This window comes from Lucilia sericata, unplaced genomic scaffold, assembly GCF_015586225.1.
Source record: "Lucilia sericata isolate MDLA Ls3-8-SP2 unplaced genomic scaffold, ASM1558622v1 Contig000335F_arrow, whole genome shotgun sequence".
Classification (NCBI taxonomy): domain Eukaryota; kingdom Metazoa; phylum Arthropoda; class Insecta; order Diptera; family Calliphoridae; genus Lucilia; species Lucilia sericata.
This window is the reverse complement of record NW_023994355.1, coordinates 388,766-403,590: the sequence shown is the minus strand read 5'-3', so window position 1 is coordinate 403,590 and position 14,825 is coordinate 388,766. Positions and strand designations below refer to the sequence as shown.

General features: G+C 29.0%; 1 protein-coding gene across 1 annotated transcript; it reads right to left on the bottom strand.

Annotated features, from left to right (window-relative positions):
* Positions 1-671: 671 nt before the first annotated feature.
* LOC119603777 (fatty-acid amide hydrolase 2-A-like) lies at positions 672-6,229 on the bottom strand. The gene is given in 9 exon segments (XM_037955949.1): positions 672-1,095; positions 1,156-1,428; positions 1,491-1,607; positions 1,666-1,959; positions 2,024-2,112; positions 2,115-2,171; positions 2,174-2,239; positions 5,572-5,797; positions 5,867-6,229. Coding segments are annotated over 9 exon segments (1,569 nt in total). The 5' UTR covers positions 6,038-6,229; the 3' UTR covers positions 672-819.
* Positions 6,230-14,825: the final 8,596 nt, after the last annotated feature.

The following is a 14,825-nucleotide window of genomic DNA, read 5'->3' as shown; positions in this document are numbered from 1 at the left end:
ATCAATAGACTGGTCTATAGACTAGGCCTTAGCCTTTTCAAAAGACTAGTGCAGATAATAGTCAATTAACTATTCCATAGACTATTTATTAAACTAGCCCATAGATTTCTCAGTAAATTAGTTAATAGATTAGTCCATAGATTATTCAATAATCAATAGATTTTAGTAGGCAATCAATGGACTATTCAATTGACTGGACAATAGGGTAGCGAGTAGACTAGTTTGTAGACTTGATTAGCTCAGAAAGAAGTCAATAGATTTGTTTTTATTATCTATTAAACATTCAATTCTTTTTTTCTATTTTATTTTAAACAAAATGGCATCACTAGTTTTCTTAATGTTCTCAGCAGCTAGGGTGACATATACCAAAGCTCTTCGCTTTGGAAATAGCCAATTTCACAACCAATAATGTTAAATTAACATTGTTTTTTCTATAAAAATTTATTTACTGTGTTATCATACATAATCAGTGTTGCCAGAAAAACATTCACTCATTTTCCAGAAAACATTCTCATTTTCCCAATCTTAAGCTCTAAATGTAGTCCCTCAAAAATCCTATCCAAAAAGTTCTTTTTTAACAAAAAATACAAAGAGCGTAAAATTGAATAAAAATCTGTAAATTTTAAGAAAATCCCCAAATTCTTACTTATGAAAATCTGTGCCCAAAAATATTTGATATCCGTAATTCGGGGGGAAAATCCCCACATCTATTAACACTGCTCATAAGTGTTTTTTTCTCAATAAATATTTTAATTAGTTCATCTTATAACCCTAAATTAACAAGTAAAAAAGTAACAACTTTGACATTCAAAATTTCGATTACAAAGGCTCCTTCCAACCACCAAAGGCACCGTCTAGCTCAGCAGCAATTTGTAGACATAATTTATCCATATAAGGAGCAGCAACCACTTGAAAACCTATAGGCATGCCTCTGCGATCTAAGCCCATGGGTACATGGGTGGCGGGGAAACCCAAAATATTAAACATAAGCATTAGAACAACACCACTTATATTCAAAACCGAACAGCCATTGAAAAATCCCGCAGATTTATGGTAGGTGGGTATAAATAAAACGCCATTTGAACCCAATAGTTGCTGGAATAGAAAGAAAGTTTAAAAGTTATATTATTGGATATTGTGTTAGGAATCACTTACTATTAAATCTTTTTTAAGTTCTTTCATTTCCATTCTTAATTTCTCATTATGTTCATCTGTTAGAAAGGCATTCATTTCAATCATTAATTCCACTATGATGGGCATAGCGGTAATTTTTGAATTGCCGGTTAAACTTTTACACAATTCCTTGATAATTTGCAGGCGCGTGGGACGTTCAACTGATGAATGTGTTATTACACTGGGTATGCCTTTAAGACTGACTAAATGTGACAAAGTCATTTCTACGGCACTTTGAAAGCCGGGTATTTTAACCTAAAATAAAATAAAAAATAAATAATTAAGTTCTTGAGTCCCTAAAGGCGCTAAAAACCCACCTGTTCTGTGTACAAGCCTCCCTTTTCAAAACATTTAACGGCTCTGGTAATGGCTAATTTGATTTCAAAATCTGCTGGTATATGCACAAAGTTGCCCATGGAGTATGTGTAAAAAATCTTTATTAAAAAGGTTTAGTAATTAGAATTTTTAACTCTAGATAATTTTCAAATTTACCTTTATGTCATCCAATTTGACTCCCTCCTCGAACTTTAATTTATCAGCATTTTTTCCTGCCATTATTTGCATTAGTAGAGGTAAATCCTGAGCAAATCGGGTTATAGGACCCATTTGTAGAAAGTCGGCAAATTGGGCATCTGTATTACTATAGGGAAAATGACCTTGCACTGATACCAAATCCCCGGTGGGTTTATGACCAAAAACACCACAGAATAGGGCTGGCAAACGTATGGAACCACTAACATCTGAGGCTACACCAAAAGTTGTAGCACCAGCACCATTTAGAGAACCCTAAAATGAAAAAAGATTTTTATTTTTTATTATGGGAACTAGTTAGAGGCAATATTTTACTTACCTCACCACTTGAGGAACCACCCGATGTACGTCTTAAATCGTAGGGATTTAGACATTTTCCATTTACATGTGTATCGGCCTCAAATGAAAACAAAATTCTGGATTGGCGGATACCAGGAGTGGTATACCACCAGCCGCTTTTACCAGCTTACCACTTCACTATCTTGAGGACATACTTCGTGTTTACGTTTCAGACTACCACCCCGAAAGGAGAGACCTAAAAAATTTGTATAATTAAGATAACAGTATTGTATTAAGAGTCAAGGTTATCAAAAACTGTTCTATCGACACCTGTGCTGCATGATTTCATAAATATTGAATCCATAAATCACTCGATTTGATTTTTGACTTTTTGAGTTTAACTCCTAATCAAAATAATCATTATTTTAGAGTCCAACGAACAAATACCCAAACTGATTAGAATGAGGTGAAACATTGATTTTAATCACAAATAAACACGTTGGATTGAAATTCAGCCGTGAGTATTTGATCGTTTAATAACAACAGGTGTTTTTTAAAGTTATTGATTAAAATAAACAACGTTTTGCCCTTATCTGTTCTGAATTTTGGCAGATTTCAGCGTAACTTCAGTATAATGATGCGTTGTTATGAGTTTCTAGCCAAACTTTTAATTCTTTGTGCATTTGATATCAAAATGATTAAATATTTGAAGCAAATGATCGAATAATAGAATAATATTAATCGATTATTTATACAATTTTATTTCTATTAAAAATCGGTTTTTTAATGGCATATTTGTGGTTTAAATATTTTATTATTTTAATATTTTCCTCATTTTACTTTTTATTCGAAAAATTTAAACGATTAATCGAATAATTTTATTCACAAAAATGTTATTTTTTTTTTAATTTAAAAGTTTTAACCGATATTTTTATTGTTTTCATATTCCCTGATTTTTTCCTATAACGTGTTTTATTCGAATAATTTTAATCGGATATTTTTAGATTAACATTTTTTTCCATTTTTTATATTCATTCATAATCGGTTTAATTTGAATCTATTAAACGAAAACTTTTAATCGATTAATATTATTCGCTTAATAATTTTAAACCGATTGATACTATTCCTTTAATCGAATAATTTTAAGAGATTAATAGAAGCATTTTAATAAATTAATCGAAATATTTGAAGAGAATAACTTTATTCGAATAATATTAATCGATTATTCACAAAGTTTTCTTTCTATTAAACGGAAACTTCAATTAGTTTTGTATTCAGTTGGTTCAAGGGTCTAATATAAATATATTAATGGAAACAATTTTATTTGAATAATTTTATTTTATTCGAATAATTTTAATCGGTTATTTTTAGATAAAAATATTTCGTTTTCCATTTTTTATATTCATTCGTAATCGCTTAATTTAAATCTATTAATAAAAAACTTTTAATCGAATAATATTAATCGATTAATAATATTCGATTAATTGAATAATTTTTACTTATTAATATTATTCTAATTATTTAAAATAGATTATTAAAAGTATTTTAATAACTTAATAGAAATATTTGAAGCGAATAATTTTATTCGAATAATATTAATTGATTATTAATTATATTGTTTTTTCTATTAAAAATGGGTTTTAATTCAATTTCAATTAAATTTCAATTAAAAAATATTTTTATTATTTTAAGATATTCTGAATTAATTTTTCGTTTATTCGAATAATTTTATTCGAATATTGAATTCTCTTAAATACAAATATTTTTTTTAATTTCAACCATTTCAATTTGATTAATATTGATTAGTCGAAAAAATTTTAATCGATTTATCGAAATTAATCGAAAAATTTGTTATCGATCAATCGATTAATTTAATCGATTATTAGAATAATATTAATCGATTATTCACAAAAGTTTTCTTTTTCATTAAACGGAAACTTTTAAATTGAAAAAAATGTTATTGTTTTAATATTTCCGGAATTTATTCCTTATAACGTTTTTTATTCGAATAATTTTAATCGATTACTTTTAGATGAAAATAAATAAATACAATTTCAATAATTTTTTTATTTATTTAGTTTATTTAGTTAAGTTAAATTTATTAATGGAAAAAAATTAATCGATTAATCGAAACATTTTAATCGATTTATATTATTTGATAAATTTTAATAATTTTAGCGATTTAACTAATCATTTTAAAAGATTAATAAAAAAAATTTAATAAACTATTTGAAATATTTGAAGCGAATAATTTTAATCGAATAATAGAATAATATTAATCGATTATTCATAAAAATTGTATCTTTCTATTAAAAATGGAATCTTTTAAATTGAAATATTTTTATTATTTTAAGATATCCTTAATTTTTATCTCATTATTTATTTTATTCGAATAATTTTTTTCGAATATCGAATATTTTTAAATAAAAATTAAAATTTTTTATATTAAATTTTTTATTCAAACAATTCAATTTAATTTTAATCGATTAATCGAAACATTTTAATCGATTTATATTATTCGATAAATTTATTATTTTAAATTTATTATTCGATAAAAGATTAATAAAAAAATTTTAATAAACTATTTGAAATATTTGAAGCGAATAATTTTAATCGAATAATAGAATAATATTAATCGATTATTCATAAAAATTGTATCTTTCTATTAAAAATGGAATCTTTTAAATTGAAATATTTTTATTATTTTAAGATATCCTTAATTTTTATCTCATTATTTATTTTATTCGAATAATTTTTTTCGAATATCGAATATTTTAAAAAAAAAAAATTAAAATTTTTTATATTAAATTTTTTATTCAAACAATTCAATTTAATTTTAATCGATAAATCGAATAATTTTAATCGATTAATCGAATAATTAATCGAATAATTTTAATGGATTAATCAAATAATTTGAATCGATTTTTCATAACAATAACGAAAACTTTTAAATTAAAAAGGATGATTCTTGTAATATGTCCTGAATTATCTCTTATAATGGCTTTTATTCGAATAATTTTATTCGATTTTCAAATACAAATACAGTTTTTCACTTTCAATTTTTCCTAGAATTGCCGCATTATGAAAATTGGGAAATTTTTGACAAAAGAGAGCGATCATTTTTGATCAATTGATCAGATAACTCTACTCAAAAGACACTTTGTTTTTAATTCATAAACAGCTTCAAATTAAAAAGGTCCATCGGAAACGGTTTTCATATTTCCTTCTTTACGAACAAGTAACCTATTTATACTTAATGTAGGGTACTTTCAATCCATACTTAAAGATTTTTTTAATTTATTTTTCTACTCGTTTAATAGACACTAACAATATAGCAACTTTTCACCTCTCGTTAATTCTGCTTTAACTCACAAGCAGAAGAAAACAAAACTGACCGCAATTGTCACTATTAAATTGTATTGCCGTCGTTGAACGGCAACAACAATAACAATAATAAAAAGCAAAAATTGGACTTTATCAGCAACGACAGCGTAAGCGTCAGTAGAGTAACAACAACAACAAACTTGTCCCTTTGTGTATAATTTAAATATTTACATATCGCGAAATAACAAAAAAACAAATACCGACCTTTGAGACCACACGATTCCTTGACAGTAAAAGGTATTCCCAAGAGCGGATAACGTTGAAACAGCAACAATAATTTAACATCATTATCCGCCTTACTAATCAATGAATCGGCATGTTGGGCATCTTTAATGGCCTCCTCAAAACGATCTTGCACAACTGCATTGAGCGCGGCATTGACCTCTTTAATACGCTCTATATATATTTGCACCAGTTCTTGGGAAGTTAACTAAGAATAGAATTTATATTACATTTAAATTTTCAAAACATTTTTAAGGGTACAAATTTTGACTCAAACCTTTTTCTGTCTTAAATCTTCTCTTAATTCCGTTATGGGTTTCTTTAATATTGGATTTCTGATGGGGGGATATGTAGGTTTTATTCGAGGCACTAGTAAATTTGCTATATAATTTACTACAATTGCAATGACATTTAAAATTGTACCCAATACTCTTAATAGAAGACTCATTTTTCTTTTTTTTTAATTAATTAAGTTGTTTATTTCTTTTATTATAATGTATTATAAATTTTTTATTTTTGGAAATTGTTATTGTATTTTTAATTGTGGAAAAATTTAAATTTCCTTTCCTTTTTTTAGTTAGAATTCACTTGAGTGTTGTGAATTGCACAGCTTTAAACGCGCTACTAAATTGGATTTTAATTTATTTTTTTATTAGAAGCTTACCTTTAGAATAATTTCTCCGTTGACTTTCATGTACAAATGTATGTATGTATAGAGTGTGTGTGTGGGTCTGATCGACTGTGTCAACCACAGAGGTTGAGCCGCTGCAGCGTTTATTAGTATTGTGTTATCAGTTGTAGACACACTAAATATAAATAATAATAATATAAATAATACAAATCGAAACTTTTAAGCGGAATTGGATTTAAAAACTAAAATCATATAGATTATTTTTGTTTTATTGTTGTTGTGAGTTAATGTTTGTTTGCTACCCCGCAAGTTTCTATAGGTTATATATTTATCAATTGTTTTAGCAGATGTGTAATTTGAAATAATTTTGATTATCATTTCTGAAATTTGTTTTTTGTTTCAATAATTATTGATCTAAATATAGAAAAATTGCGGCACAGTAGTAGGTTGGTAGTATTAGCTACAGTTTGAAAAATATTGGTATTTTTGGTATATAGGAAAATATTTTCCTTGTGATATAACGCCACTATTCACACCTTTTTTTTTTAAATTGTGGAAAATAAATAATTACTTTTTTGAAATACGTCTTTACATGTGAGTGTAATTTCTGAAGTGTTTACTAATCATGCACTCTATGTTCGGCTTCTATATTTATACCGTATACGATTCTCAGAGATTTGTTATAACATAATTTCGCAAAAAAGAAATCGAAGACTGTAGTCCAGACTATACTAGAGGCTGTAGTATTGACTTTAGTCGAGATTGTTGTTCAAACTATATTCGAGACTGTAGTCCAAATCATTGTCGAGACTGAAGCGGAGACGGAAGTCAAACACTGTAGTCCAGACTATAGTAGAGACTGTAGTCCCTACTACTAAAGTCAAGGCAGTAGCCCAGACTCAAGTATAGACAAGCTATAGTCGAGATTGTAGTCCAGACTATACTCGAGGTATAGACTTTAGTCGAGATTGTAGTTAAAACTATATTCGAGACTGCAGTTCAGACAACAGTCGAGACTGTTCTCCAGACTATAGTCCATACTGTAGTCCAAACTATAGTTTATGCTGTAGTCCAGACAATAATCAAGACTGAAGTCAATAGTCGGGACTGTAGTCCAGACTATATTCCAGACTATGCTCCAATCTATATTCGAAACAGTAGTCCAGACTATATTCGCGACTGTAGTCAATACTGTAATACAGAATTAAGTGGTCGAGTCGAGACTGTGTCTAGTATATAGTCGAGACTGTATTCCAAAACTTTTTTCCAAACTATAGTCGAGAAGGAAGTTGAAACATTAGTCGATGCTATAGTCCAGACTATAGCTGATATTGTAGTCCAGACTATAGTCGAGACTGTAGTCCAGACTATAGTCGAGACTGTAGTCCAGACTATAGTCGAGACTGTAGTCCAGACTATAGTCGAGACTGTAGTCCAGACTATAGTCGAGACTGTAGTCCAGACTATAGTCGAGACTGTAGTTTAAAATATAGTCCAGACTGTAGTTCAGAGTATAGTCGAGACTATAGTTCAGAGTATAGTCGAGACTGTAGTTCAGAGTATAGTCGAGACTGTAGTCCAGACAATCGTCGAGACTGTAGCCCAGACTATAGTCGAGACTGTAGTCGAGACTGTAGTCCAGACTATAGTCGAGACTGTAGTCCAAACTATAGTCGAGACTGTAGTCCAGACTATAGTCGAGACTGTAGTCCAAACTATAGTCGAGACTGTAGTCCAAACTATAGTCGAGACTGTAGTCCAAACTATAGTCGAGACTGTAGTCCAAACTGTAGTCGAGACTCTAGTGCAGACTATAGTCGAGACTGTAGTCCAGACAGATAATATATTTGTTGATGTTGTCATGGAGACTATTGTCTATACTATTATTGAGATGGCAATCCAGACAATGGTCGAGATTTTAGTCCAGACAGTAGTTTAGCCCAATTCAGTTGAGACCGTAGTGCAGACTATAATCTAGACTCTCAATTTTAGTCTGCACCATAGACTACAGACGGCAGTAGTCCCGACTATATGCGAAACTCTATTTATACTATAGTCTAGACTTTTGTCTCGACTGTGATTCAGACTATAGGCCTGACTAGACGAGACTGTAGTCCAGACAGTAGTCGAGACAGTAGTAAAAGCCAATCCAGACTATAGTTGAGACTCTAGTACAGACTATAGTCGAGACTGTAGTCCAGACAGGTAATAGATTTGTCGATGTTGTAATCCAGAACATTGTCTATACTATGATCGAGATGGCAATCCAGACAATGGTCGAGATTTTAGTCTAGACTATAGTCGAGCCAGTAGTCTAGTCCAATTCAGTTGAGACCGTAGTCCAGACTATAATCTAGACTCTCATCTTTAGTCTGCACTATAGACTACAGCCGACTGTAGTCCAAACTATATTCGACACTCTGATTTATACAATAGTCTAGACTTTTGTCTGGACTGTAATTCAGACTGTAGGCCGGACTAGGGTGTAGGGTATCTTGTTTGAATATCTTCGTCACAAGATTTTAGAATGTTTATAATCAACAATAAATATTTGAATTTTTTAAAATATTTTTTTGCACAAGATTTTAGAATGTTTATAATTAACAATAAATATTTGATTTTTTTTTTAATATTTTGAAAATCATTTAAAATTTTATTTAAATTTGCGTCACTAACGAGTTAATTAGTCAATTGTTAATTAAATAGTATGAGTATGTAGTCATACAAATAAATATATAACCGTATTTAAATAGACTTGAAGCGTGTTTCGTGTTTAAACAAAACCACTTAACGCCGGCAACTTTTGTAATTTAATAGCAGTGGCAGCTAACTGCAATAGCAACTGCTGCAGCTTAACTTAAATCACGTGTTTGATGGACTATGGAATATTTTTGCTAAGTAAATAAATAATAATAGTTTTTAACCCTTAGAAGGAAATGGTTTTTATTTGTAAGGAAGTAAACAAATATTTCCATTGAACTTACAGCTTTTTTTTTTAAAGTATTAAATTTTATTAATAAACATAACAATTAAATAAATATAAATGTTATATAATATAGTTAAACCAGTTTTGATTTTGTTATAAGGAAATACAATAAGTCCCAGCAAACCTTAACAGTTGACGTTAAAAAATTTAAATTTTCAATTTGTTTAATAATTCAAACATGAATGATTTTCGTGTTAACATATTGTGTTAACATATTTTTAGGCTTCAGTTATTTTCTGAATCATTAAACTACTTTAAGGCTGTAAAGCAGTTATTATGTAACATTACTATGTAATGTATTTACTCTAATATAAAAATTATCTTTCCATTACCTTATAGTCATCTGTCTGCCATTTAAAATGTAATAAAATTTAACACGTTTTGAATTTATAATAATTTTATTTATTGTTATATTTGTCATTATGTATTTATTGTTGTTATTGTTTAGCTTTAAATATATACAAGTAATATATGCCATTATAGACTTTAAATTTAATTTATTTAAATTATTATTGTTATAATTTTTTTGTAATAACTTTCTTCTTCTTCTTCATCATCATCATTTTTCTTTTCTTTTGTTAATATTTAATTCATTCTATTAAATTCTAGTAAATATACTTAATATTTATTACATTATAATTATATAAATTTACTTGTTATTATATAATTTTAATATAAATATAATACATATACAAATACATACATACATACTACATATTGCTAAATACATTTGTGTATATAATGTCTTATACACTTATCCTTATAATGATAACAAGTAGAGATAAATAAGTTTTTTTCTTAAAAGTAAAATGTTTTGTAAAAACATTAATTGACACTTGGTTTTTGCACTGGGGAAATTAGATAAATAAACTGAAAATATTTCTAAGTAACTAGAAATAAACTTTAAAGAAAAGTTTAAAATTACATTAACGATGCCTCAATATACTAACTCACAAGGGAGGGAATTAGACTTTTTAATAACGAGACTGTAGCCCACGCTTGAGTCGAGATTACATAGTCCATACTATAATCATTTTTTAATGCTTTAGTAGACATTATTTCATACTATAGTTCAGACTGTAGTTTAGACTATAGTTAAATCTTTAATCCAGACAATGGTTTAGAATATCATCTAGATCATTTAACAAACTATAGTCCTGTAGCACACGTTTAAGTCGACATTGCATAGTACATACTATAATCATTTTATAAAGTTTTAGTAGACATTATTGTGTAGGCATTAGTTCAGACTATAGTTCAAAATGTAGTCCAGACTATAATTAAAACTTTAGTCCAGACAATTGTTTAGAATATGGTCTAGACTATTCAACAAACTATAGTCCAGAATATTATCTGAACTAAAGTCTAGAGTTCGGACTATAGTTTATCTAATAGTCCAAACTACAGTCCAGATTGTAGCCCAGACTTAAGTTGGTCTATAGATCAGCCCAGTCAGTAGTCCAGGTCTATAGACCAGAATATAGTACAGACTAAAGTTCAGACTATAATTCAAACTGTAGTCTGGACTGTGGTCCAGTTAAGACAACAGCCCAGTCTAAAGTCATAGTTCAGATTATTATTTAGTCTATAATCCAGATAATTGATTCGAATCTTGGTCTAAGCAATCTATAGTCCAGCATATAATTCAGACTACAGTTCCGACTATTGTCCAGACCAAAGCTGATACTACAGTCCAGATTATAGTTCAGACTACAACCTAGTCTAAAGCTCAGACTATTATCCAGGTCATTGTGTAGACTAGAAAACTATATTTTAGACTATTGTCTGAACAAAAGTCTTGAGTTCGGACTATATTGTAGGCTAGAAGTTAAGCCTATAGTCTAGACTATAGATTAAGCTTTAGTTCAGACTATAGTTCAGAATATAGCCCAGACTATAGTTCAGAATATAGTCCAAACTATAGTTCAGACTATAGTCCAGACTATAGTCCAGACTATAGTTCAGACTATAGTTTAGACTGCAATCCAGCCTATGCTTGGAGAGCAATCCAGACTTTAGTTTAAAGTGCAAACCCGACTGTAGCCAGACTATAAATCAGATAATAATTCAGACTAGGCTATAATATAGACTATAGTTCAGACTACTGTAGCAAAGAAAATCGGATGACTCTTTTATAGATAAGCACTTCATGGTGTAGGCTATTTAAAAAAAAGCATTAAGTGTCCCTATATTCCCCGTTTTAACGCATCAATACAAAATGATAGTTTACATTTGAACATGAATAAACTAATTGTAAGTGCGTAATAATAAAATCGTATTGCCTGCCATTAATTGAGACATTTTAAATTATAAAATTGCAAATTTTATTTTGATTTATTTCCCAGTAATACATATGCAATACGTCTTTAATTAAATTTGTTCAGTTGCAAGTATATTATTTGTAATAATTAACACAATACAATGTTGATATGTAGCAAACATAATCATATGCATGTAAATATGTATTTTATGTATGTATTATATTTATATATAAACTACATTTAATACTTATGTCAAGTAATTTTTTCTGTATATTTATGTAAATTTCTGTTTTAAGTTTTATTTTTTTCTTTAACTTCTTGTATTTATTAGTTATTGTCTAAAATTTGATTTTTTAAAACTTAAATTCTAAAATTATTTTAAATATTCAAAACACCTTCTAACCCAAAGCCATTCCAAATTTATCAATCCATTCGTCCATTCATCCATACATCCGCTCTAGTGTTTTCATATAATTTTAATTTGATAAAGTTTGAAAATAATGATGTTGTTTGCGTTTGCTGATAATTATTTATGATGATATGTAAACTTAAATTTTACATTGATACAAACATTTATACTAAATATTTTATTTATTTATTTTGCTTATAAGTTTTCAAATTTGTTTTTTCTTTTTTATGTAAATTTTAAATATTTCTGTAAATGTATAAATATTTTAATTTATTTATTTTTTTTATTATTTATTTTGGTGTTTTTAATTTTCATGCAAAAAAAAAAAATAGCGAAAGACAAGTACATAAAGTCATATTTATGTAGGAAAAATAAAGAGAGGGTTTAAATGCAGCACACAATTGTGGGGAGCAAAATAGCAGCAGTTTTTTTGTAATAAATAACAAATGGAAATTTTTTAATTATAAATAGGGTGGTGTGTCTGATACTGGGCCTATAGTTCACACTAAAGTCTAGGCTAAAGTTCAGTCTATAGTGTAAACTGTAATCCAGACTGTATTCCAGAATAAAGTGCAGACTATATTTCAGACAGTAGTCCAGACTGATTAAGAGACTATAGTGCAGACTATAGTGTAGACTATAGTTCAGGCTATAGTACAGACTATAGTGCAGGCTATAGTCCAGACAATAGTGCAGACCACTGTCCAGACTAAAGAGTAGACTATAGTCCAGACTATTATACAGAATATAGAGCAGACTATAGTCCAGACTATAGAGCAGACTATTGTGCAGACTATAGTCCTGACTATAGAGCAGAATATAGTACGGACTATAGTCCAGACTATAGTGCAGACTATAGTGCAGACTATAGTGAAGACTATAGTGCAGACTATAGCCCAGACTATAGTCCATACTAAAGAGTAGACTATAGTCCAGACTATTGTACAGGCTATAGTCTGGACTATAGTGCAGACCACGTTCCAGACTAAAGAATAGATTATAGTCCAGACTATTGTACTGACTATAAAGCAGACTATAGTCCAGACTATAGTGCAGACTATAGTCCAGACAATAGTGCAGACTATAGTAACAGACAATAGTGCAGACTTTAGTCCAGAGTAGACTATAGTGCAGACTATAGAACAGAATATAGTGCAGACTATAGTCCAGACTATAGTGCAGACTATAGTGCAGACTATAGTCCAGACTATAGTGCAGACTATAGACCAGATTATAGCCCAGACTATAGTCCAGATTATATTCCAGATTATATTCCTGATTATAGTCCAGACTATAGTCCAGACTATAGTCCAGACTATAGTCCAGACTATAGTCCAGACTATAGTGCAGACTATAGTCCAGACTATAGTCCAGACTATAGTGCAGACTATAGTCCAGACTATAGTGCAGACTATAGTCCAGACTATGGTCCAGACTATAGTCCAGACAATAGTCCAGACTATGGTCCAGTCTATAGTGCAGACTGTAGTCCAGACTATAGTCCAGACTATAGTGCAGACTATAGTGAGGGTGAAGTCCAGAATAATGTTCAGATTATATACTAGTCCACAGTTCAAACCATGGTCCATACCATAGTACAGGACTGTAGTCGCAACTATAGTCAAGACAGTAATCGGGAATACAGTTTAGACTTTAGTCCAGTCCATAGTTCAGACGATAAACCAGTTCAAACTATAGTCAAGTTAAAACTGAAATTCAGACTATTGTCGGATGTTCAGTCTAGACTATAGTTGAGACTGTATAATTCAGAATTGAAATAATTTAATTTAACTTAAAATAAAAAAAAAAATGACCTTTAATGGAAGACTTACAACAAACTGTTGAATATTTTCAAATACTGCTATTTCTCAGAGCACAATTGTATTTACATTTTCACCCTAAAGTTAATGAAATAGACAGAGAAAAGAGAGTTCAACTGAAAAAGGGAAATAAAACTGATAGACATTTTTTATATTTTAATACAAATTGACCTGTTTCACAGTGTGTCTTTAAGTGTATATGTTTGTGTGTTTCAGTGTAAAAAATTGTTGGCATTTTTTATAATTTTGTTTTTTTTTATTTTTTAATATTTTCCTCTTGACCGTTTTTAGCAAAGTATTTTTCTTGTAGTTAGTTGCGTTTGTATATAAAAACCACAAAATTATAACACGATTTGTAGCACAATTCTAGGGGCTCATGAGATTGTGCATTCAACCGTTATTTTTAAGTTTTTTTTTTCTTTTGCATTTATTTGGAAAATAGAAACATAAAATAAATAGACAGAAAGTTGTAAAATACTTGGGTAAAAACAGTCTCCTCCTGTTTATTTAGTGTGTGTATGTGTGTGTGTGTTTGTAAATAATTATTTTAACTTTTTATATTTTTTTTCACCTGCTCTTAACAACTACAATTTCTTTAATAATATTATTTGAATTTTATTTGATGTTTTCCTTTCATTTTTGGTTTTTATTGGTTTATGGTATTTGATTTTTGTTTTTGGTTTTTTTCTTTAATAAAAAATAAAAATTAATTAAAAGTAGATAAATAAATAACTTTGCTACTACTCTATATATTTTATTAAATATTATTATTCTATATACAACATAAATATAAATATTTATTTATTTCCAAGTGTAAAAGTGTTGGTTGTTATGTTTATGTTTGTGAGTGTGTGTGTCAGACACACACAGTCGTAGATATGTATGCATGTATGTGTAATGGAGTGTAAATTAAATTACAGATGAAAAACCTTTTTTTTTGCTGTGGCTTCAAATTACCAGCAACAAAATTACAAGTTTCGACTTGCAGCATTTCAATTGTAATTTATTTATCAAGTGTTTTACTATTTGTAGATACAGTGTCGACCATAACTAATTGCCTCAAAGTTATCTCATACAGAGCACAGTCTTTCTAACAGAACACTATTAAAAATAAATCTCCAACTTTTCT